The sequence below is a fragment of the Chanos chanos genome, chromosome 3 (genome assembly GCF_902362185.1).
Source record: "Chanos chanos chromosome 3, fChaCha1.1, whole genome shotgun sequence".
In the NCBI taxonomy this organism is placed as follows: Eukaryota; Metazoa; Chordata; class Actinopteri; order Gonorynchiformes; family Chanidae; genus Chanos; species Chanos chanos.
Window position 1 is genome coordinate 33478296 of NC_044497.1, and position 27465 is coordinate 33505760.

The window sequence follows — 27465 nt, forward strand, 5'->3', positions numbered from 1 at the left end:
TGGGAACCATTTATGTAGACTATGAAGGCAAGGATGATGGTCCCCAGTCCAGACATGAACTCCTTCTAGCATCAGCTTGTTTTTCTGAAAAAAAAAATTGTTATTTGATTACTGATAAAGGCATTCATTTAACATTAATATGTTTGGGTGGTGCAGTGGGTAGCGCTGTTGCTTCACAGTAAGAAGGTCTTGGGTTTGATTCCCTGCTGGGTGGCCATGGTCCTTTCTGTGTGGAGTTTGCATGTTCTCCTGGTGTCTGTGTGGGTTTCCTGTGTGTGCAAAGACACGTAAGTGAGGTGAATTGGAGATACTAAATTGCCCTCAGGTATGAATGTGTGTGTCTGCCCTGTGATGGACTGGCAACCTGTCCAGGGTGTTTCCCTGCCGTTTGCCCAATGAGCATAGCCCCCCCCCCCCCCCCCCCCCCCCAATTAGGATAAGTGGCTTAGAAAACAAATGAGTGAATGAATTATTATGTTTGATATCAAGGAGAAGTAAGGATAGTAAGCTGAGCAATGAAAATGTCTTGCTGTCTATCAGACTGCATTATGATGTCCATTTCCATCAGATTATTGTCAATCTCACTTTGAGGTAACACTGTGATATACCATGCAGAATCCACAGAGGAAAAACTTAAAAGAACAATGCACTGCAACGCTACACTTTCACACAAACTCACATTAACGCTCATATTTGTTATATCACATCTCAGTCACCTGGTCCAAAAGCGTACCTTTTAAAGACTTTTGGAGAATTAACGTTGGAGGAAAGGACAGCTTCTTTTTGGTTTGCTGGTCATATTGTATGAGATTTAAACAAGTACGGTAAAATTCTGAGCTTTGAGCACGAGGTCAACATTATAAGCTGTTAGATTTGAGTGGGGGGGGGGGGGGGGTACTCAGCTAAAGATGAGCTTTTTCCTGCTTCTTTGAGCCTCTTAAAAGCTAGTATGGTGAACTCTATTTCCTCAGAGAAAGAGACTTCTGGCATGAAGACATTCTTGACATGGTCTGGTGGTTTTCCTTTCAGAAGAGTTTCCTTTCCAATTTGGCCCGGGGTACACCCTCTCGATTCCTGTTGCTCTTCCTCATGCCCAAACGCTGTTCTATACAAACACCGTGTACAGTGACTGGTGGAGGGTTGTTGAAGGGTCACTTAGTTTCAGATTTCGAATAGTCATGTTTACAATAAAGGACTGAAATGGAACAAACTCACTCTACATTACCACTCACTAAAAAAATGCTTTGTCCTCAGAAAATCGCTGCAAACTTGAAAGTACACTTAAAGAAGAGGAAAGTGAAGAAGAAAAAAATTGAACGCAGAAAAATATGTCCTTAGGCATATAGCATAATTTCAGATTTAGTGGGTTTTATCTCTGAAAGTTTAGTAAACAGACATTGACAGATTCACAAAAGAAAATTGTGGAAGAGTACATTCTCTTTGAATATTTAAAGTCATAGACTCATCATTTAAAATGCTAAAGAATGAAAGAAGTAATCATGAGAACAAGAATCACAGGTTTATTCCATTTTCCTTTTAACTTCATTTTCACTTCAGTTCCTCTGTGACGTGACTGAGAAAAAGAAGGAGAATACAAGAATGTGAAAAATCGGAGCTTAGACCTCATGACATGAGAGCAGGGCTAAATCAAGGATTTTAGAGATAAGGTAACAGATTATTTTATCCCGTCTGTTCTTTATATCAAACAAACACACAAACATTCCTCTCACACCAGTGCGAAGGAGAGAGGAGGGCCAATAAATCGATGATATCAACATCTTTCAGGCCCAAGTTAAATCTCTGGGACTGACACATGACAGACAGGTCATACCAATTGCCCTTAATGTATGACAGGACTTACAAAAGCATGTACGTATACTGGCATATAAAAATATCTAATGTATGTCCCATGGCTATGATTTGACATTTTGATTCCATTCCATTTCTCATACAAAAGGTAAAATGGTGTTTGACTGAAGAGATAAGTTGTCTCAGAATGGGAAAATTAATGTATTTTAGAAGACATGTCGGTCAGAAAGCATGTAATTTATTTTGGGAGACAAGTCGTACCATCCCCTGAAGCACATTTCTGTTGAAAACTGTTCAGTGATATGAAATGTTTGCCAAGTTGGGCTCATATTTGTTCTGCATTGGTGGAGAGAGACTGAATCATGTCATAATAATAATAATAACAACAATAATAATAATAATAATTATTATTATTATTGTTATTATTATTATATAACATAATAATAATAATAATAATAATAATAATAATTATTATTATTATTAGTATTATTGTTATTATTATTATTATTATTGTTATTATTATTATTATTATTATTATTATCATTATTATTATTATTATCATCATCATCATCGTACTGTGTTATTTTAAATATCTAACACCTTAGATTTGGGGATGTTCATTAATTATGAAATACTTCATGCTAGAATGTCCCTATGTAATAATTAAATGTATTTCAGGTACACTTATAGCTGCATAACTGCACATTTGTATATGAACCTTTGACTCAAAAAATGCCATTCATTTGATCAAAGAGATGCAAATAAAAGTATTTAACATTCAGCTGAATGCTCAGAATAGAGTCGTTCTGTCGGCACTAGGATAGATGAAGGAGGTATGTGAAAAGAATGTAAGACAATGCTTTTTTTGTATGTTTATTTCTATTTGTCTTTTTTCCACAATAAGATATTGCTTTTGAGTGTAGTCATTCCATTTCTTTTACATAAAATGCTTTCTGGGCTATAGCCTGTGGCCGCTGTGTGTTTCTCTGGTGCGTGTTTGTAGAGTGACAAAAAAAAACATCATTTTGAATCATTTCATAAATGTACCTCCTTTGGTAGGCTGACAATGAAAGTACAAATGAGTTCTCATTCATATAGACGCCTCTGGCTTCTCTACAGGAATTTCAAAATGCTCCATGTTCTTTCACAAACACACTCAGGTACGATTAAATGTTTGTTAGTACATATTGTTCTTTAATCCTCACATACTTGTTCACTGCCTGGAGATCAATACGATATATTTTCACTCTGTTTCTTGGAAATGTAAAGGAGCCCTGCTTGTGTCTGCTACGTGTCCCAGGGCATTTCTGTATTTGTTACTGTTTCTGGTAAGAGCCACCTTTAAAAGGTACATCACTCACTCTTAGAGCTTTTGTTTCGGTTGATGGATTGTTATATGAATTTAAAATGGACTATACATGTCATGAGAAAGCCATTAACAAAAGTGGTAGTCAGGGAAGGTCACACAGTCAATATGGAAACGGACCAGTGAAAACCTAACAGTGTTGGGGATGCTTTTCTGTGTTTTGTACTGATTTGGATAGAAAGCATGAAAATATGCTTTTCTTCTCATGTTCAGATGTGCTGTAAATGCAATACAACACTGATTGCTGTGAGAATTTGAATTCTAAGCAATACTTTGTAATGTATTGTTCTGAGATTAACTTGGATGTTCTTGGGGAAGATTTGTACTCTGCAGTTTCTCCCTTCATCATTTTCTCCCTTTCTAAACCAATGTTCTGAAAACTGTTTTGTAAACACTCTATTTGCCAGGTTCAGCACATTAGGCAGACCTGACAAACTTATATGAAATTGAACTAGTCCATTTTCACGAGATAACAAGAAATCATTCAACACAGCCCCAGCAAATACAAGCCTAACTAATCCAAGACTTAAAAGTAATACAAAAAAAAAAGAAAAAGAAAAAGAAAAAAGAAATCCTCAGCCGCACACTGTGCTGCGAATTTCTCTTGCTGTTTGTCCTCCTGCTGTAATGACATCTCTCACCTCTGTTGATGTATTGCTAAGCTGATGACTAAGTGCCCACATATCCTCCTGTTTCTCAGTTACATTGAGGCCAGTCTAGCTTTAAGACATGTGATACCTCTCTCCTTCTCTCTCTCTCTCTCTCTCTCTCACACACACACACACACACACACATAAACACACTCTCCCTCTCTCTCTCTCTCTCTCTCTCTCTCTCTCTCTCTGTCTAGCTAGCCCAGTAGTGCTGGAGCTCTTTCATTAGCTAGTAAGAGGAGGCAGTGACTGCTTGCGGAGCTAGCGTCTCCGTGTGTTTGTGAGAGAGTGTGTGTATGAAAACAGAGCCTTAAGACAAGAGGCTGATCTATCATTGAATAAAGACTGCTCTTTCCTCCATGCTTCTGTTTCAATTTGAAGAGACAAGACATCTCCAGGACTCCAAGGAATAAAGTGGTGATTCGGGGAGAAAATGAGAGAGATTTCTTCTCTCTGAATTATAACTACTTTTTTTTTCTCCTCCTTTTTGGTACTGTCTTGGCTGTGTGTCTTTTTGCTCCTTCCACAAAGTGGAGGAGCAGACGTGAGAGTGTGTAGAGGGGAAGAAGGTTCAGGTCTTCACTCAAAACAACAGCTCCAGGGCAAGGTGATGCTCATTAAGCAATTATGGGTGGATTAAGGATAATGTATTGAATCAAAGCTCTGCTTTTCTTCTCGGTGTCACAGGTAAGAGATTTCTTCTTTGCATGCAGGGTTTTTGAATAACTCTTTTCATGCTGATCTCCTTTCCAGAGTTAAGAAGTCAGAGTCAGAGAGAGAGAGAGAGAGAGAGAGAGAGAAAGGAGAGAGAGAGTGAGAGAGAGAGAGAGAGAGAGAGAGAGGGAGGGAGACAGAATATGGAGAATGTTGCACATTTTTGTTTTCCTTCAAGTTCATAATATTGCTTATAGTTGGATGACTCCGTAAAGTGGTATTGAGACATAAATGAAATAAAACGCATTGAAAATACATTTGCGTTTCAAATATACAAATATACAAATATACAGATATACAAAAAATAAAGGCATGAAATATAGTGTTCGGTCTCAAGACAAACATACACGACTTAAAAATGATATCTAGAGTGTGTGTGCACCGTAGATTTACAAATAATACAATACTGCTTTCAAAAAGAACAATATGGTGTGTCCAGGTGTGAAGGTTTACCAAACTTACTTTGGAAGGAGAAGATCTGTGAAATGTCATCAGAAATATATGTTGAGCATGATATTTATAAGTTGTTAATTTTTTGTCTCAGGCTTATACTATAGAGCAAAGGGCAACTGTTTGTAACTTCCATGTCTACAAGATCTTGACCAATCTTGACAAGTCTCAACCATCTGGACAAGTCTTGACTGTGCTGTTTCAATTTTAATTGGCGCTGACAGACAACACATTGACGGCGGACTGCATGTTATTACTTAAAAAAAAATCTTATCACCTCTTTAATGACTAAAATCTAAAAGCATCAGCCACAGTCGAGTTCAAGGCATTTGGACAAAGAAGAACCCAGCTGTAGATCTGATCCCTGGGGGAAACTCCAGATCCTCCTTCAGCTCTCAGAGAGGGGGGTTGATGGTCTTTTCTCAAAGAGAAGAAAACAAACATTGCTTTGAGTTCTGATGTCTTTGTTGACTTATATTTGCAGGTCAAAATATAAGTCTACCTTTTATTAGGATATGGTCTCATTTATGTATTTTGTGATTTAATAAATCTGTTTCAAGTGAGGTTCCTTTAAAGAATGACAATATGTAAATATTTAGAGAGGTTTAGTATACTCATGTGGTTGTATGTGTATGTGATTGTGTATGTGTGTGTGCATGTGTGCATGTGAGAGTGTGAGTGTGTGTGTGTGTGTGTGTGTGTGTGTGTGTGTGTGAGAGAGAGAGAGAGAGAGAGAGAGAGAGAGAGAGAGAGAGAGAGAAACAGTTTGATAGGAGACAATTCAAGAACAAAACAAACATAGTGAAGAAGATTCCTGTGCTGACTATATGGTTTCTCTCCTGGCAGATGTGTTCTGTCATGTGGTGAAACATAAATAGTGAGGAAGACTCCCATGTTGACTCTATGGTTTCTCTCCTGGCAGATGTGTTCTGTCATGTGGTGGCTTCTGTGGCTGTGCTTTAGTCTGCCAGCTCTGCTGCTGTGCCAGCCAACCTTCTATGAGACCATACGCCAGAACCACCCGACACGCATTGGAACAAACTCCATTCAGATTCTTGGTGAGTTCTCACCTTTTCTCGTCTTTGCTGCACCTGCTTTGAATCTAATTTTGAAAACCTCAAAAGACTCAGGAGTTTGGTATTACCCTCCAGTCAGAGCAGCCTTCATACAAAGTTCAGGCAGGAATCATTGTTACCAAGTGTCAAACAAAAATAGAAGACTTGGTCTCTCTTTTCTGTGTATTAAAATATGTTGATTGTACCAATGAGCTTTAGGCATCGTCCTTGTGGACAGAATGTTCCACTAGACGTAATCACAAGTCCTCCCAATGGAAAATGTACTGATATACACAGAGATGTACGAACCTACTACAAGGCTATTACTATGGTGCTTCTTATGGTAAAATAATATATCGCTGCCAAGTTTACACTGTACCCTCAAATAAGCTCAAGGTGACAACAACCGAAGGGATGACACAAAAGCCAACTGTATAAGAAAACTTGTACAAAATTATGAAAAACTCTTACTACAACGAGCTCCCTCTTTGAGAAAAACAAATACAACATGGTTGATTGGATTTAGTAAAACTGTTTTATATACAACTTTAGAGAGTTAAGTGAATTTCTATATATATTGGTTTGGGAGTTGAGATCACCAAAGCTATCAAAGAGCATCTAGTAGCCGGAGGGCTCTTAAATAATGCAAGGGTTATGAGAGAAACCCATTGACAACCCTGTGTAGGCTGTGAGTCAGAGGAACCTGTGGTGAAAAAGTGAGAAATAGCTATGCTGATGTGACATCAGAGAAACTCACAAGCTTATGTTTAATTATCAACATTTCCAGTATTAACTCAACTGAAATGGAGTTCAATCGTATTATGGTAATGGACTACATTTACATGCCTGGTCTGTATCTGAAATAAAATCAGTGATGTGCATAACATGAAATGAAATTTGATCCATGCATGAGATGACAGAGTAGCATTTGTTAGTATTTAATGAGACAAGGAGTAGTCGTTAGACTGTGAGCGTGAGTAAGGTGGTGAGTGGGGCGTCTGACTCATGGATTTGTTGGGGAGGCATCAGTATTACAGCACTGCATGGGACTTTGGTGAGAAGAATATGGTGTGGGGATGTGAGGAAGGAAGTTGCAGAGGCTTAACTATAATCTTGGCTGGTTGGGAACAGTGTTAACATGTGAGGGCGTGGGTAGCATTAGGGTTTGGAGTGGATACATTTTTCACATGAGGAGAGGGAGTCCCACTGAAACATAATCAATCACAGGGAGAGGTTAGAGCTCTGTGATCTTATGCTGTGAGGGCCTTTAACCTTTTCAGAGTGTCTGTGATAGTTTAGTTAATGAGCTAGTGGAGAGAGATGGGAACAACATTGGGAACAATGGTTTACGATGCAAGTGCAGGCGTTACCAGCACCAGCTGAAGCAGGGGCTTGTCTTCACCCTTAATAATTAACCAGACATGACCTGCTGAACATGAACTCTCTGTCAAACGTGTGCAAGCAGATGTGTATGAAATGATAATATCCTATGGTGATTCAGTATGCATAGCAAGGGAGAAAGCTGTGGAGTTCACTGACTGCTTTATACTACAAACCACATGGGGGTGGGGGTGGGGGTGGGGGTGGGGGCATATTATTAGCTCTTAGCAACAACCAGAATTGATAGCATTGCACACTGCTGAGGATGAATCAAATCCAATCGACAACAAAATGTGGCTACAAACCACGAGCGATATTTTTGTTTGAACAGAGCAACGTGCTACCTTGACACAAAGACCAAACCAATACTCTTTTTTCAGAGGGCTTCAAAAGAAGCCTTTGAACAATTAAGATGAAAGTGGAGGCGGAACTATTGTTGTCTGTGTCCTTACATTTATTTCAGGGCAGACTTTATGTGTGCAACATCATACCTCACACAGATAAAGCTAGAAGCAATCTGAGATATTTCCACCATCCAGCTGGAGCCACTTTAACAGCATTGGATCCTTAATTGGAATTGATTTTATGATTTAAGATCTGTTAAAACTGTAGAAATCTTATTTAAAAAAAACATGCAGTTTCCCCTTTTCTCAGCTTAGTACCAAAGAGGAAAGAGGTAAAGATTTGCCATAAGAAATGGATTTAGAGTATATTTCGGGAAAACAAAATACATGAAAATATAATATATTAACCTAAAAGACACAATGGTATTCTAAGCATTTGTGAGCACTCTCCAAATAACATTGATGTTCCTCTTATAACTGATAATTCAGAACTTCCTTTTCATACACAACACTTCAAATTTGTAAGGTGTTACAAGGACATGTCACTTCATGACTACATTTCTCTGTTATTGAAATATATGTAATTGGGTCTTCTTAGTGGCTATTGAAGCCACGTCTGACAGAGTCTGTATGATACTTTACGACCAGCACAAAATTTTACAGAAATAATCAGGTTTCTCATGCATTTCGTAAGCCTAAGATACAGTTTAGCATCCTGAATCGGATCGTTTCTGTTTCGGGGAACAGGGATATTTTTCTCCATTCTAAAAATGTCATAAACACACACATTATTATTTTTATTATCATCTGCTGTAATGTGTTTGCTCAAGAGGTTCCTCATGCATAAGACATGGTAGCAGTGCAGCATGACATCTTTACAGATTGTAGTTTTATGAGCCTGGTGATGTCATGTGAAATGACATTCTCATTCTGAGGCAGGGGACTCTGTCCCTCAGGATTTCTTTGCAAGAGAGCTTGAGAGCTCATATCGTTCTTTAACACTGGGTATAGATTAACTTAGACATTCACAGGATGATGACTGCTATTCAAAACTGAATTAACATATTCTCTTTTTTCTTGAAGGACAAACATTTGACAAGAGCATTGTATTTCAGTGGTTTAGATCTGATCTGTAATACATGAATTTTCCACTGATGATTAAACTGTCATTACACAACTGAGAACACATGAAGTTAATTCTAATGTAGAATGTAACCGCAGATCTCTTATTGTGTTTGTCTTGTAAATACTCAGACAATCAAATGTTTCAGAGCCAAGTGTTGTTTAGCCTCATTCGGAGATGAATGGGAAAGCGTTTTGTGAACACCCGGGAATGGGGTGTGAGAACGAGAGATTTGTTTTGTCTGAGTGCCTCGTGGCTGTTGGATTGGCGAGAGTATCAAGGTTGACAGGTCAAGAATTGTCAGCCAGTAGGAGCGTGGTGTCAGCCAAATGCCCTTTCATCAGAGCCATTAATGGGCTTAGTGACCAAAATCACCTCAGGAAATTGCAACTACAAAGGTTGAAAAAACAGATCCACACCACTGCAGCTAAAATGAATGATTTGTCTGTTACAGCTTTAGACGTCTGATCACACCTTTTCAATGTTTAAGATTTTATGTGTTTTTGTTGTTGTTGTTGTTTTTATTGTTTTTGATGCATAAGGTGTAAATTTGCGTGATTTTCTTCACCGTGTAAAGACTTTGAAGAGGTGGATCAAACCATCATTTTAAGAGTTATGTCTCATAACATCTAACAGTTTTATTTCTCTTATTATAAAGTGCAAAGAAGTAAATACTTCTTTTTAAATGGTGAACAGAATTCTCATCCTCTGCTACTGCATGATTTTTCTTTATCGACTGTTTTTGACAGTGCTCTCAAATGACAGTGCTCTTAAATGCTGTAAAGAAAAGCTACTGTAGAGAAGAGCTGAGGATATTGCTGTGGTATTTACAGGAGAAGATTTCTCTGTATTTTATGACTGTGGGTGGTGGCCTGGTAACTTGACACCATGCTTCAAAACATCCAAACTGAATAGATGATTTCTGCTGTTTTGAGATATATATATATACATATATAAATTACCACTAGTGTCTATGATTAATGGATACATGATGCACACTGTGCAATTTCCTTATATTATCTTCATAATGTGAGAGCTACAAGGTGCCGCTTAGGCCATAATTCAAACTTTACCTCCTACATTATAATACTCTTACGTTCACCACATTTACCCCTCACATTCACTTGTTTTTATCTCTCATGTACACAAGAAATGCTCTCACATTCACTGATTTTACCTCTGGCGATTACTGCTCGCACATGTAAAATGTTCTCACACCCACTATCTCGCCTTTTACATTCACAAAAGGCACTGGTTTCTGATGTGAGAGGTAAACGTAGTGAATGCGAGGACATTTTATCTGTATGTGAGAGGTGAAATGGGAAATGTGAGAGCACTATGTGTGCATGTGAGAGATAAAGTTTGAACTATGGCCTTCATGGCACCTAATAGTGAACCATATCTGCTGATATGAATGCTTTTGTAAATTTAAAATGATTGTAAAAATTCTTGTTTTTTGAATACATCGGTAAAGATTTGGAAATATTGTTATATTCATGTACCAGTAAGGAGCAAACAGTATTGCATATCTGCGCTTTACTGTCATTTGCTCTGTCCATCTCTCCAATGTCTACGAAAAGTTCTCAGTGAAAACACAAACCGGGTTTTATACTGAACAGGATTTTTCAGCAGAATACAGAATTAGCACGAATACAGTGATTCTCTCCATGCATCAAAACATAGCAGTCAAGTTGTTGAAAATCCTCTCTCCGATTATGCCGGAATATTTCAGCAATAGCGGCATTCTCATAAATCACCATTCCAACTCAGGCTTTTCTACCATCTTGCCTTTTCCATGTGGCAACTCTGGAGACCAGTTGCACCAACTGGGTTGGCTGCGGGGGCCAGAATAGATGGTTATTTATGTGCACTGAATGGGGGAGGTAAGAGCTAGCCTAAAGCCGGCAGCTCCTCACAGAGAACGCAGCCGCATGCACAGATGTGCTACCGGCTGTTTTCCATCCCCTGGCCACAGACGGTGAGCTGCACATGATTCATAACACAGCATCTTTATTCAGCGCAGAGTGCAGGAACAAGAGAGAGCAAATCAGGTCTGTCATGCATGTGTAACCGTTATGTTTTTTTTTTTGTTTTTTGTTGTCTGTGTGTGTGTGTGCGTGTGTGTGTGTGTGTGAATGGGCTGTGCTCTCCAGATGTAGAAAATAACCCGTCTTCACCAAACCATGACTATAACAGGCCCACAGGAACGTACGACAGAGCTGACACAACGCCCGCTCTGTAGCACGCTGATTTAGTTATTTATGCAAGCATGAAAAGTGAGCTGGAGTTTTCTGTAACGCTGAAAGGCTGATGTCAAGCTAGGCTCAGAGAGACGCTCACGCACCGTGTTCTTTCTTTGCAATCAGTCCATTAGGAGGTCACTCTCATTGTGAGTGGAGCCTAAACTTTAACAATGCACTTTGCTTTAGGGGGCATTATGAGTATCCCACCATAAGAACATGTATCCATAACCATCAATTATGTCAGCGTGAACAACTCCAAGGGAAAAGATTTAATTGAATAGTTTGCTGTTCATCACATTTCAGTTGTTATGATTCTTTAATGGATTATCTTGAGGAAAAAATAACCTTACATCAGGTTAAAAAATAGCTCTTGAGGCTGAAAACTGGGGTATACTAACTCTCACTATGAAGTTATGGATGATATGTTTTGAAAATCTGAATGAAACAGGTTAAAATTTGACCTTGGTGCTTTGATATGGGTGTGATGTTGTACAATGTGAAGATGTCTTCATTAAAGCCTATAAAGATGTCTTCATTATAGCCTATAAAGATGTAATCCTGCACTCCTCACATGAAGTGTTTCTGTCACGGGTTCATCATCAGTAAAAGTCATTCAATTAAAATCATGATCAGTATGATTAAACGGAACAGCCGTCAACCTTGACGTCTCTATATGACATTTAAATCTTTTACATCACTCAAGCAATGATGCTTACATGGGAAAATTAAGCCTGGCAGTTTGTCTAAATGTATACCCTTAGTTTTGAGAGATGGAATCATTCAAGCGTGAAGAGGTCGCTTTCTTTCCTTCTTTCTTTTTTTTTTCCAAGGTCCCACTAATAAAATATATTCAGGGGAAACACGATGCTATTATGGGTTAGAATGCAAAATTAATTCTGATTTTTGAAATAGAGATATTTTCCCTCAGGCTTTAATTCAGTCAAGCTGCTGCTGAACTATCGTGACAATCAATTATTCCTGCTTTTTTCTCTGGGCCCATGGTGAAGGGTAAACTTATTGAGAAATAAACCAGGATTGGCTCCTTTTTCCAGAATAAATGTTTATTTTGGCACTGATAATAAGAGCCAGTCAGCTTTTGGCAATGATAAAAACAGCCAACCAACAGTTTATGAAATTGGGTTGGGGTTCTGTGTCATAACACAAAGATCATGCTATTAGTGGTTCTAAAGAGTTAAGAATTCAAACCTCTCTTTATTACACAGTTGAGTCAGAGAGACATTCACAGCAGACTTCAAACAAGTGAAATGATCTCATTATTGATTTGAATGTCAAATCTTCAGTGAAGCTTTTATCTGATCCAAGACTTTTATCTGATTATGTCTTTAGGAATCGGTTTCAGATCCATTATACATAATGCATTTTAACATATGTATTTTTCTCAGATTTGTTACTGTATCCATTTACACATCATGTAAAACTTGATTTTATAGTCTACGATTGCTAAGAATAAGAAAAGTTGTTTTTTTTTATGACTCTCTACTCACAAAATGCTTTATCACCTCAAGGCTCACTTTTCAGTAGCTTCAGAACATCTCCTAATGACTAATTAGTACTTTGAATTCCCACTGAGACTCAATCAAAGTCCTATAACAACATTTTGGATGCATTTATATTTCTTGTCTTAGTTGCCTTAAAAATCTTTAAACACGTTTTTGTAGAATTAGATTTCATGGATAACTTGAACAGATTTTTGTACAGTACAAATTCGTTTTTTTCATGGTGAATAGACAGTGTTGGGTTTGCTGGAGAAAATGTTTAGTATCCAACAGGGCAAGTTTGCAGATGCTTCAGAAAACACTGAGGCCTCTGTTTTATTTTCCTGTCAATTTTGGCAATGTTTTCTCTTTGTTGAGCTCTGCTTTTCTTTCTGTTTAAGAAGTCTAGAGTAGAGTAAGAACTGAACTCACAGATCAATATTTTACGATGTGAGGCTTTGTTGATCCTCCAGAAAGAGTAGGTGTGATGTTAGTTTTCTTTTTGTGATCCCAAAAGTATTTGATCCAAAAAACGTTCGGTAAATAATTTTTATTGAACATCTGACATATTCAATACATTTTAGTTGCAAAAGAAGTACGCCTACTGACCTGATTAAAGTTATTTTTCTTTTTCTATTTTTTTCTCCTTCTTTTCTTGTCTTATTCTTTTTTCTTTTTCTTTCTTTCTTTTCTCTTTTTACATTGTCACTATGTTGCTTCATAGAAAAGCAAGGCTGAGGGCCTGGGTCTATGATGACGGTTACAAGGAGAAACACTCCATGGAGTTTAAAAAACCCTGTTAAATCTGGGCATGTTCAAACCACAAAGTTCACAACAACAAACACAGGAATATATTTTCATGTGCTACAAAACAGAGGTTATAAGCCTCCATACACCAAACAAGGGACTGACAGTTTAATAGTCTTATATAAGGCATCTCCCCAAGGCGCATTATTTTTGCTTAGACATTTCCGTCTCCTCCTCTTCACTTCTTTGTCCTGCCATCTCTCCTTTCTGTCGTCCCCACGCTCCCCCGTAGGAACAATGGGAAGCGACATGCAGTATAGGCCTTAGGCACTGGTCCATCTGTTTCCTGCCAAAGCCACTTTGTTCCCATGTTTCTATGAATGTTCCTCTGACCCTGCAGGACCCAGGATGCAGACAAACAGAATTAGAATTATGTGAGCTACATATGACAGACAAAATTGATGATATTGATGCACAACCGGAAAAAAAAGAAAGAAAAGAAATTACACAGCACAAAATGAGACTGATGTGACATCAGAACGTCTGTAAATGTGTGTATATTGTAGGAAAGAAAAAAAAAAAAACCAGATGGCTTTTGAAAACTTTCCATCACGAATAATCAGAAACTGTTTTTTTCTGTTGCGAGAGAGTCTCATGGTGAGATGTAATAACTTTTATGTTTGCAGGACTTTTGATTGTTATTCTAGAGCACTCTCAAAGGTGCTTGAGTATAGCAGAGCAAATAAGCAGGGTAATAAGCTTGGTTATTATTATAAGTCATTGGCATTGTTACCGTGCCCACAAAATATTGCATATGTTGGTATGTCACCTAAATTTATCAGCGTACGACTTCTTACTTTGAGGGAAATGTGCTGTGGGATTTGAATTGCATCTCACTGGTATTATAAAACTGATTTATTCCCTCCATTAATCTCGGCCAATGAGTTTCCCAACTTATACTCAGCTGACATGGGGTAGGATTGTTTGAATCATTGGTTTCAGGATATCCATACAGAATATCTCAGCTTCTGTAAACAAGTGCAGTTTCTTTATTCTCTGTGATTTAGGACATATGTCGGGATATGACAGCAAAGGCAGAAACAGACTGGTGATGCATAGCCAAATATTCCCTCTCATTGTTTAGTTGTAAATGTATTCTTGCGGAGAAAGAAATGTTGACAGGTTCAGAATTAGAATAAATGTTGTCAGACAGTTCTGCTCAGCATAATGGAGAGAGTTTGTTATCTTGTTTTTCAGAAATTCTCCCATTTTCCCAGAATCACTATACAATATATCATATACGCATGAAATGAACATCTCTAATTTACAAATTACCATGCAACATTTCATGCATGAATAGGGCATGTGGTGATTTATGGATGCAGAAGTTGCTGAAAATGTTATTAGATTTTTGTGAACTTCTGTTTACATCTTTCAAAGGGGATTTGGGATACAGTGTGGCTCATATAGCTTTTGGGGATATCCAAACTTGTGGCGAGAAAAAAAAAAAAGAAAAAGAAAAACTCAAGCCCAAATGTAACTTTTGACAGTAACACGATTAGTTCAGTGTTACCTGTTCTTCAGGCTTTGATGTTCAAAGTGTAAAGCTGCTTACCTCGACAGGTGCAGAAAATAAAACACTGTTCAGTCTTTTTCACTTTTCTCTGGCTCGGGATCAAGAATGAACAACATAAATGAGTCAGATATATGCAGATTCTGAGAATGTATTCATTTGTGTATTTACCCCTCGCTCAATTTTCTGGTAGTTGCAGTAACTACAATTTAGTTTTGTTACCAAAAGGAGGTACGGGGGAGTTCTCAAAATATCTTGCACATTACCCATGTTTTTCAAATCCAGTGTCTAGCAAGTCCACAATATTGTTAGTTACAACCCAAGCACTAGCCTGTATAGCACAGGTCTTGCTTTTCAGGACAGTTTTCAGTGAGTGCCACTGAACATTCCATTGAGTCCTGAGCAATGAGACAGTCAATTGCATCATAATATTGCATCGCATTATCCATTGCATCATATTATTCGAAAGAAATTTGGCATTATGTTTCTAAATTTACACTCCTATTCCCCTTGGACCTCATGAATAATTCAGCACATGTGACACGAATGTGCTTGTGTGTATTTGCTTAAACAGCGTGAGTAATTGAAAATGTACAGACGGTGGTCGCGCAGAACCCTGGCTTGTGGCGAGGACGCTTATGTGAAAAATGGATTTCTGTTGCCCACAGCTTAATTAATTAAAGTGCACTCTCTTCTCTGACTTTGCCAGCTGTTCACAGTTCGCGACATTCAATAAGAGGATCCCCACGCCTTCATAAACATGCAAGATTGCTCCAGTAGTTTCCATCGGCTGCAGCCGAAAGCTTCCTTCGTTCTCAGAGCCCGTGGCTGTAGAACCGTCTGGATGGGGAAATTGTTTTGCATGTGGAAGGAACAGCAATCAGCCTCAGAGAGGGGTAATCAATCAAAACAGCGTCAAACATGTTCAACATAACTAATCTAGTGCAGGACTGAAATAAAATAAAGCAAAACTCTATAGAAACAAAGGCTTTTTCATCCTCAGTGTTCATGAGGTTTCAGAACATACTTATATTTAGTTTTGTTGTTTCAATGCTTGCATCCGATAAAAGAATTTTTCAATGCCGATGTTCCATTTATCAGCTATAGTCTAAAATTGCATTTAATGCCATAGTAACTATTGTACCTCTTGGCCTTTTTGATAATTGTGAAGGAGGTTTTGACACTTCTGACGATTCTATGAGAGAAGAATCCCAGAAGTATGGTTAAAACGGATCATTAAAAAAAAAAACATGTCTCTACAAATGAGTATAAGCGTCCCGCTCTTTCAGAAGACTTTCACCAGTAATAATCTTTGATAACCTCAGAGCTCCCTCACTTTGCTGCACTGCAGAGTTAACAGCACTCTATCACAGGTCTCCACGTCCTCAGGGTTCTTCAAGCGAACTGAGGGAAGTGGTGATGATGGGCTTGGGGGTAATTCTGTCACCGTTGAGCCTTTCTGGATAAATTCAAGCTTTGTGAGAGCCACTTCAGCAAGGACATAGCTTTCTCTTCCTTACTGTACGAGTATGGGGAAAGGTACTCAAACATTGAACAGGCAATCTGAAAGCTAAACTCAGGTGTTTGAATATTTATAACACATTGATATTCAAAGAAATTTGTGCTTGGGGGAATACTGAAAGTGGATTCAGATCATGAAATAGCTTCTTCTAGCCAACAAGAAACATCTGTTTGTAATTTATCAGGAAAGCATTGTGCCAAATGTTGTTTTCGATTCATGAGATATATCCATTACAATTGTACGGAAAATGTCACTGTCTTCTAATTTTTTTTTAAATATGATTAATAGGATTAAGAGACATCAGGCTTGACTGGACCTTACTAGATTCCCAGAATACCTGTGCTTCAGTCTGGCAGTATTGATTGTTTTTCTGGCTCCATGCACCAGATACATAATTTCTTTTAAGTAGAGCTGATTGGAAACATTATCACTCTTCTTAATGTCCATGCTTCAGTGTACATACAGAACATATGGATATATTACATACAATGGATACACACACACACACTCACACACACACACACACACACACACACACACACACACACACACACACACACACACACACATATATATATAAAATCGATATAATACATACAATGTAATTTCTGTAACAAATAAAAATCCATCTAATTATCTATTATCTTACTGTTCTACTAATGCAGTTTAGTTTAGCGTGGGAACATACAGGTAAGGTGTACATATATACATATATAATTGACTACAACTGAAACTGATATAAAATGAATTTCAGCAGTAAAACATTTGGCATTGTAGTCTAAACCCAATCACCTTTTGTCAGTATCTTTCAGCTTCAGGTATTCTGAGAGTAACTGAAAGGTTAGAGAAGCACATTAAATATTTATGATGTCAGTTCTCATGAGCTTGAAGGCTTTGGAATTATAATTTTTTTTTCCTTTCAAGATAAGGAAAGAACCTTTGGCATGAAAAAGGTAAAACTGATAGTTTGAAGTTTTACATTTTCTTAGCCTAAGAATTGTAGTTGCAAAACCCTGATGGACATAAAATGGAATTCATGTCACACATTGCACAAATTACGCTAATTTACAGCAGTGGCTGATGATAGTTCACTATGAATCCAAACCGTGTTTAAGTGTTCACCCTGATTTGTCCTATGTGAGTGATTTTAAAATCTTATCAGTGACAGTACTATAAAAGTTCAGGCACGTTTCAAGGTTATCCACTACACTTTTAATTTCTCTACATCCTAACACTTTTTTAAAACTCTTGGAACATTCACTCTGTTTGGACAACAGAATCTGAAGAAACAGTGTAAAAAACTAAGCTTTTCAAACATACATCTTGCAACTATTTTCCCACGTATGTCCTCTTAAGGGCAAACAAATAAATGGGATTACTTATAATGAGGATTCAAGAGGACATTTGCTGACTCTCCTTGAGAACATCCATTAGTTAAAGCCCTCTGCTATGTAAAGCAACTACCTACTTCACTACCCCATCTATTCACTGTGGCAAAGTTACTTCAACAAACTCAGGCTTTTACTCCATCATCTCATGCTCTTTCTGCATCACTCACTGGTGAGGCATTGGGCCATTCCTTTCATGTACATTCTTTTTTTCCCACCAGTAGCATCAACCCTATTTTGCTCTACTCTCACCAGCCTGTGCTGCAGAGACATATCTTTCATTGTGTCTCTGATCAGATGATATCTAATGGTTCTAGATGCCCAAACTGTTGTTGCTCCCTCAGTTCCCTATACTGTGATCAAGCTTTGGCCCCTTTGCAGAGATCGAGGCCTTGTCCATATCATGCAAAGAAAGTTTTTCTCCCACCGCCATGCTCAAATTCTGGGTATTCTTTTTCAAACTGTGTGCCTATGTTTTGCAGTTCAAAATACTGGAATCTAATACACGATATAAATTGTGAAAGTAGGTCTTTCAGTTTGATTTTCACACCTGCTAAAGATCCATAAAGCAAGAATCCATAAAGTTTTCAGACAATTCATAATGCATACAAGTGAACAGGTTACAAATCTTCTTTATTGGTTAACTTCCGGTTTTTATGCATGCATGCATTTTTAATGGACTATATGTCGTGGAAGGACTGCAAACACAATCAATTCTGCAGTTTAACAGGGGGGGCACTGTCCATTGGAAAATTTGTGATGGCACTGTAGATGTTTTGTTCATTGTACTGAAGATTATTTAGGGTTCATACTTTTGTTTTAACCCCATTTTATGGCTAGTTGTAAACAAGAAATTTTTAGAATCCCTGAAGAATAATGGGAATAGATGTCTTGGTGATTTTCCCATTGATTGGAGGCTATGGAATGCAAAATGACAGGAACAGAGAGTTTATTTTTTTGGTTTTATTATGCATGAGTTTCTTTGCCTCTGATTGTCAACACCATAAACCCTACTGAAATCTCAGTAATGATAAAACAGTACATGTCTGCAAATATTATGTTTATTTGGACCACATGAGCACCAGAAAATCTGTTGGCCTAGCCTTTCATTCATTCATTCATTCATTTATTTATTCATTCATCCACTGCTGGCCATTTTTAATTGATCTACTCAAAAGACCTCAGAAGTTAATGACATCATCTTGACCCTTGAGGTGTAGTCATGGTGGCTCTACTCACCACCTCTCTGTTTTCTACTCTCTATGTAAGTTTTTGCCCCTGGTGCTCCTGGTCGTGGAGCCTAAAAACACCTTTCCTTCTTTCTGCAGTGCCAGACTGGACATAGAACCTTCAGTTTTACACTGACCCTTGTCCCCTCTGTCCCTTCCCTCCTGTTCCTCTCATGTAAGTGTCAACATTTATCTCCCTTCAGTTCTCACCTCACTCCCATGCTGTGGCGTCATACCCTGCTGAGCTGCCCTACCAGTCCCTCCGACATGTGTTATTCCTGGTGGGGTTGTTCCTCTCTCCTTGGTCATGTCAAGTTTGCCATGTAAATCACTGCACAATTGTTCTATCTTCTTGTAACTACCCTCAAACATTGCCATTTGAAGTACGTCGTCTTCAAACAGTCAAAAACTCAGCAGACATGCTTAACAGCAAAGTAAGCATTTTAACATTCCATGTCTGTTGTGGCCTTGACTTCCTCACCATACAATGCCATCAATCACCAATGCCCATACTGCACGGTGCATCGAATGTTCCAGAGAGACAAGACATCCATCTCTCAATTCGCCCACCTCCTTTCACTGTCACTGGACAGCTTGGAGTGCACATCACTCGTCAGCTTTTTATGTTATTCTGAGGATTTCAAGGTTAGGGCTCACACATACTACCCCAGCAGGACTCCAGGCCATAGACTGTTAATAAGTGCATCCACAAATAACTATTCATTCACTATTACTGAAAACTCAAGCGGCAGAAATTATTTTAAAATTCATAGCCACACTTGACCTAATAAAAGGACTCTACTCCTCCTGACTTCTCATCATCACCGTTTACTGTTTCAGGGGAATAAAATCATTGTATTAATTAAAGTTGCATAGACTTCATTATTTCAAAAGGAAAAATCTTAAACCATTAACTGGGTCTGAAAGGGGAGCCAAAATGTAGTAAAATAATGAACTTTGCACAGAGAGGAGTTGTGAAGATCAGTAATTATTTTGTGAGGTGTTTTGTATGTCAACAAAACAGCAAAGAACATACTCTAAGTACACACATATTTTATCTACTTATCTACATTTGGAGCATGTATCAGAATAACAAGTTGAAAAGGGATTTTACAATTAGCTGTAGTGCTGCTAGTTGTTGACACAGTTAATATCCCAGTTAGTAACAGGTCAATGAAAATACTGGGGTCAAACACACACACACACACACACACACACACACACACACACACACACAAACAGTTGAATACTTACCTTGAAATGACATTGTCTGACATCATCAGACGCTGAACTGCTGAATTTGCTTCACAATTCAGTAGCTTATACACTTTTGTAGCTAAAATGAATGCATATTTGTCTGTTCACTTTCTACAAAAAGTATGATTCCCTCATATTTTTCATCTCATACACTTCGACATTACTACCCCACTCTTATGACATTCAACATTGCTCTCTGCTCTGTAAATACAACACTGTGTCTGCCCAGACTACAATACATGGTAATTTGGGTTGGTGTAATTGTTTTGCGTAACAAATTGTCTATGTAGAATGAGATATCCATTATACATCTGTTATATAGGTTATAGGCTAATAGACAATAGCTTTTCATATTAACAGAATGAGCATGGTTTCTTTGTGACCAACACATTGTGTTGGTGTTTCATGATTCCGGTGTTTGGATGGAGAGTACACATATAATATGCTACAGATGTACGTACCTGGACATGGTGATATATCTATGAAAATAACCATGTGCAGGACACTATTTTTTCTGTCAGCCACAGTTCAGTCTCATCTTTCAATTACTCATGCACGTGGGCTGATCATCTCATTGTGTAATTGCATTTATTGGAGAGACTTCTTCACTGCAATATGGAGGAAATTACACTGCCTATTGAGTTTACAATGAGCTCTCTCTTGAAGCCCCCTCAAAAGGCATGGCTGTGCACTGAAGCACACATAATTACCACAGCCTACCCATGTGAATACATGCCATTTCAGATATTAGACTGGAGAGGAGTCCGGGCATTAGTCGATGAGCACATGTCAGAGACACGTTGGAGTCCTCCAGAAATGACATAGTTCTGTCAGGTCTTTGAGCTTACATGGTACAAAGAAACATATCACAAACACTGTCCGTTCTCAAGTTTTCTATTGATACTGATATGTGTGTGAACATACACGCACATGTCCATGTACACATAGAATCACATCATAAATATTGCACAAAAGAATCAGCTATTCGAAAAATTACCCTCAACACATTTTCTTTTTTTTTTCTTGGAATTTTTATGCAAAAATTACGCCACCAGAACTTAGATGTCAGAAATGCTGAAACCTTGTTTGATTGCGTGATACTGGTGCATCCAACAGTCCAAGTATCCCCATGCGGCAAATTGGCCCTCCGCAACCATGGGCACTGTTTAAAAGGCAGTGTCCTTTGCGTGAGTCGAGCAATCATTTCACGGCCTTGATCAGTTCCAGTTTCTGGTACTTTCTGCCTGCTCTGTGTGTGTGTGACAGCTGGATGACGAGCTTTGAGGGAAAACATGCAAATGGAGATCCATTCCCTCTGTCTCCGCCTTGGCTCGGATCTTCCATGCCGTTTTCATACATCTTAAAACAACACCAGCTGACTGCGTACAGAGTTGCTTTGCATTTCAATAAAAACGACGCCTGTGCCTTTTTTTTTTTTTACTACCTCACCTCACATGATTGTTGTTTTTTTTTTTTGTCCTCTGCATCGCGATGGCTGCGCTTAGGGGCGAGTTGGCTTCATAAACCATTCCTTGCTTTTATTTGTCATTTCTGGCACTTTTGTTCAGGGCTGCAATTGATATTTTCTTCATCCATGTGAAAAATGGCACATACTGTGAGGACAATGACTGGATCCCATCTAAACAGAACAGTTTCACTGAGGCACCACAGCATAAATCTGCAATATTATAGACTGAAAGTTATGACAATGCAAACACACACCGTTGGCCTGTGGATAACTATTATAAATGACAAAAATGTCATTACCCCCCTTCAGTAGTTTGATCATGGTCCCATGAGGTACAGCAGAAAAGTATGCTTACATTATTTTGAGGTATTCAACATCATTCTTGAAATTCCATTTGAAGCCTTTTGAACTTTACTGCTGGGGAGACTCAAAACATCCTCATTCTGGTCAATGTGCTTTCAGCTCAATCTGCAAAATTAATGGTTTAATGTATCTTTTTCCTCATTTCTTTGTAACATTAAATTATTGATAAATTATTAATTCACCTATGACACCGAATCAAAGTTCCAGCAGGCTTTCATTTACAGTTTTTTCTCATAACTATAAAACAACACTTCCACACGTACAAATATGTATGCATGAGAGTAAAACAGAAACAAGGAAAGAGATACAACCGAATCATTACTTCATCAGTCATTAATTCATTAATCATTATTTCACTTCATACTGTAAGCATTAATGATGGTGTTTAGCTGACCAAAGAGAATTATTCAGAGATGTCTTGCTGTTTTTTAGTGCATTATACTGCTGTCAGAATATATGCTGTGATGGGACCAAATTCATACTGATTACACCAGAAAGCCTCAGACATGCCCTGGAAGTTATCAAAACCAGAGGAAATTTAAGGTGAAATTAGAAGAGAGGACCAACAGAGCCCTACTGCAGCTCTGAGAGAACAGGATAAAGGCTCTCCACAACCTCAAAGAGTACACCTTAGGAAGGCTAGTCCCTCTTCCAATAAAACCCTTCTGCTGGTTTCGTCATTTTGCTCTTGGCAAACTTTGGCATCTGATATGTTAGACAGGTACTACAGTGTGCAAAGTTTGTAACAAGTTTTATAGCAATAACACCTTGTGAATCATTTTCCAGATTGTAGGAATATAATAGAGAATTTGAGGCGTCATAGGTAACACAACATGAAAGGATTGACAGTGTGCGACGACTGTCTCTGTGTTTGTTTTCAGTTTCTCTGTGATGATACGCTGAATTTCAAGAATGCCACAAATGTTTTAGTCCAGTCAGGCAATGTGGCTGGTGCCATAACCGTATTTCCACTTGCAGCTGTCCTGATGCTCCATGGCTTTTTTTCCTTGAATGCACCAATCTGTATGAAAACGGCACCCCGGGACTTCAGGGAGAACAATTCCCTTGTGTGACATGAATCGCAACGCTATAATTTCGAGGGCTGTACAATGTATTCTCAGAACAAGATTACATAGATTTGTGCAATCTTCTAGTAGTCTCCTACATTGCATTTGTTATTTTCAATTGGTGCACTGAACATAATGTTCAGTGCACCAATGGAACAATAATGTTACTTATCCCTACTCTGTTGACCTGGTTTGACTATTTGCCCAGATGGTTTCTCAACTGTTTGTGACTTAATACGGGTAACTTCCAAAAAACTACCAGAGATATCAAAACCAAACATCTTATTAGAATGTTGGGCAACTGTGAACAGTTTCAGTGTGCCTTAGAGAACATTTTAACTGCAATTCTGGCCACAGATGACCCCTAGCTGATGACACCCCTCAGACTTCCAAGTGAAGATCATTCTAGATGCTTTTCCTTGTGAAATGACAGTAAGTTGAGCAATTTTCATTACTGACTCTCTTGCCAGTCATGTCCAAAACATCACCCCTCTTTAATGTGACTGATATCTCTGCTGTTGGTTACTGTGGCCAAAAATACTGGGAGGCTGTGCCTAAGGGTTAGAGAAGTAGGCTTGAGACCAAATGGTTGCCAGTTCAATTCCCAGGACTGGCAGGAAAACATCCAAGGCTGAGGCACCCTTGGGCAAGGCACTTAACCCCAACTGCTCCCTGGGTGCAGGTGTGCTGCCCACTGCTCCTGGGCCTAGTGGTTGTGTGTGTGCTCACTACTGGTGTGTAAGGATGAGTTAAATGTAGAGGTCAAATTCACTGCTCACAGTATGTGTGTGTATGTGTGATCACAGAGATTTAATCTTAATTTAATCTTAAACGACCTTAAGCATAATGAGTTGTTATCTGCCTAATTAACTCAGGAAAAACACCTACCTAAAAACATCTTCACACTCAATTTTTCTTTTATTTTATCTCTATGTTGAAGATAACTTCTGTTATGACCACAGATATGCTGGTTTTTACTTCCTTGTTTATTATCTCTTTAACGTATGCTCCTTATGTGTGGAAACAGTTGATTGAAATACCCATCACATTTTTTGGCTTCACTTACCCGTACCTTTTCTCCAGTGAGTGAAGAAACAATTCGTCACAAAAGTCATGCGATTCACCAGGCAATGTCCTTCTCCAATTATTTGCTATTCCCAGGTGTCTGCGTCTCTGTCTCTGCAACATTAGGGCAGGGACACACAGTGCGTTTAGGAAAACGGAACATGGTCACCCAGTTTTCTTCTTTTCTTTTTTTTTTTTTTTGGTGCTGGGTGAGACTCTCTGGCCTCTCTCCATCTGCATTTCCATTTGACTTTGTCTGATCAGTCGTGCAATCTCATTATCCAGTGTTGACAGCCTTGTCAAAGTCTGCCAGTACCAAAGACCCAAAAGAAACTCTGTCTGTTTCATCAGGGTGACCTTGGGACAAGTCTCCATTTAGCACTACCAGATTTGCCCTTCTAGAGGAATACTGTAACTTATCTGGATGGGGGTTCCCAGAGTGCGGTGACACTGTGTGTTTTTGTATGTGGCTCTCTATTGTGTTTATTGGTTTACAACTATATAAATCTGATGATTTTTCCCCCACTGGATCTCAAAAACAAGGTGAGTCATGTAATTCTGGGAGGTAATTTTAAAGGGAACTTTAAATGAGACCTTTAAGTCTTTATCCACTTCACTGTAGTGTCTGTGATAACAGCTGACATGTGTTATTGCTAAATACTTTTGTTACAACCTCTTCATTTTTTTGCTGACCTCAGAACTGAAAACAGAAAACAGTTCACCCCATTATGACCGCATAAGACAGCAACTATCTCTAAATGTAAATTCTTGCAAAAAAAAAAAAAAAAAAAAATTACAAATTGCGCAATATTTAAGAACATGCCAGTGTTTATGGAATGTTGTGAGTTCTTTCACTTTTGTCTACATTAGATGAAATAGTAATTAACTTTGCCTTTTCTTCTCTCACACACACTTAATTGATTACTGCAGGTTAGTTTCTTTTTTCTCTGACTGTAGTTTTGGGCAGAGCATTTTGTTAATAAACAGAGAAAAGGGTCTATTTTGGGCATAGCATCCACCTATGGCTACAGCAAAGCTGTGAGAGACCAACACTATGTTTCCCACTGAATAAGAATTATGGCTTACATGCACACTTTCCACTTTCCAGACACTGGGGTGTTTTAATTGGTGTGGTAAGATTAGACAAAAGCAGAGAAATCATTCATGAAGTACATATGCTGTGTTTGTTTGTGTGCTTGTGATTGTGTATGTGTACATGTTGTGTGTGTGTGTGTGTGTGTTAGTGTTTGAACAATTGACCAAATACAGCAGACAGACAGTGAGCAAATGAGTGACACCTGAAGAGTGAGAGAGAGACTAAATTCACAAGACATTTACCCTGGCTGTCAATCAGTCGTTATATTTGCACATTCAAGTTTCTGGGAGAAATCTTGTTATCTCAAATTGAGTCCCCAGGCTTGAGCCACAGCCTTGAATGATAATGTGTGTAACTGATTTCTGTGTTCTGCTCTGTAAAAAGAGGTACATTTTAGCATTTAGTGCTGTAACATGCTGGTAACTGATTTCAAATCTGTCCACAGCAAGTATTAATCAGATACAGTGTCTTATCTAAAAATAGCTGATCTTCTTTTTGTATAAATTTGCCTTTGGAAGTGTCAGGAATGCGTGCTGAATTTTCTCTTTCTCGTTCTCTTTCTCTTTCTCTTTCTCTTTCTGTCTCAGTTTATCTCTCTCTCTCACTTGTGCACACACATCCCCATACACACATTTGTATGAAAAAAGTATCTGGCTTGTAGCAGCTTTCCATGCAGATTTATGTTTTTATGAGAGGAAACATGGTGTGTGTGTGAAGGGACAGGGGCTAATGTTTCCATATTTTGCATATGCCGTGTGAGCTTTCTGCTTGCCTACAGAGATACAGAATAACTTCTCTATATTTTTTTCTAATCCTCGTTGTTAGTTTGATGGGGTAGGTGCGAGTGTGTGTCTACGTTCACAAGCATGTGTGTGTATTTACAGTTAGTGTATGTTTTGTTTACAGCTGAGAACTTGACAGTATGACAGCTGCCTGGTGTCAGAAACTGCAGGGTTGCAGCAAAATCTGATTTTGAGAGGTAATCCGTGCTAAATGTGCCTCCAAAGGCAGTTTTACACACTTTTTTTTTGTTTGTTTGACTAATTTTTTGACTAATTAGACATCCACAAGATTGATCATGCCTTATCCTATACAATAATGATATGTTGCCTGTAATATGCAATCTGGGTTTATTCTGTCTTGGTTTCTCTCTCCACTGCTGTAATACAGTCAAATAAGTCAGTATTAGTCCCCAGTGACCTGTGCACATTTCCGTTACCCTGCATATGTTCCATCCCTACATCCTGTCTTATATACACTAATGTACTAGCTGTGCCTTATCTCCCCACACAGCCGTATTTAGGAGCAATAAAATGTTTATTTCCATGGGGACGAGACTGGATTGGATATGTAATCTTTTTTTCATAAACCCGGTAGCAGATATTTATCTCAGTCTTCATCTATGATCTTTCTTTCGTCTTCTATGGTTTAGTCATCAGATACAGTATAACCTTTCAGTGAAAAGAGGGAGAATGCTCTATGTCTAAAAAATTGTGACTGGCATGTTATCATGTGTGCAGTCCACTCTGTTTATCTACACATGTGCAAGGGACACGACATACAAAGAGATATGCGTTGTTGTTTTTTTGGAAATATGATATAGTTTTGAATTACAGGGCACTTCCACATTGTCTTGATTTCCTTAACACTCCTGTTATTTCAAATATTTAGCTTATGTGAATTATTCCAAAGACAAAGCACTGCCTTTTGTGTTCTGCAGTCAGTTTCAAACACACGTAACCTTCATGCCATTTGATGAGGAGGGCTGTGCTCAAACGCTAGGACAAAATTCTGGCTGGCGTGCTGTGTACCAGCTGGGCTGACATGTTCCCTCCTAATAAAAGTGTGTGTGTGTGGAGAAAAACAGTGGAGGGAAAGAGCAAAAAACAGCAAAGGAGGAGTGTGTCCTCTACTGTCCTCAGCCCTGTGGAAGTCATGCTGGCTGTCAATCATCAGTACACGGGGAGGTACACTGATAAACAACAGGTACAGGAAGAAGGTCCTCACAGGCTAAACAAGCATGAACAGTTAGGCAGACAAAAAAACCCCAAAACATA

The 27465-nt window shown here is 38.5% G+C and overlaps 1 protein-coding gene across 1 annotated transcript in view; it reads left to right on the forward strand.

The window, feature by feature from the left end:
• Positions 1–5914: 5914 nt before the first annotated feature.
• Positions 5915–27465, forward strand: part of LOC115808201 (chemokine-like protein TAFA-1) — a 28595-nt gene continuing 7044 nt past the window's right edge. Inside the window, exon 1 of the mRNA XM_030769495.1 lies at positions 5915–6050. Coding sequence (XP_030625355.1) covers positions 5915–6050 — 136 coding nt within the window. The remainder of the gene's footprint in view (positions 6051–27465) is intronic.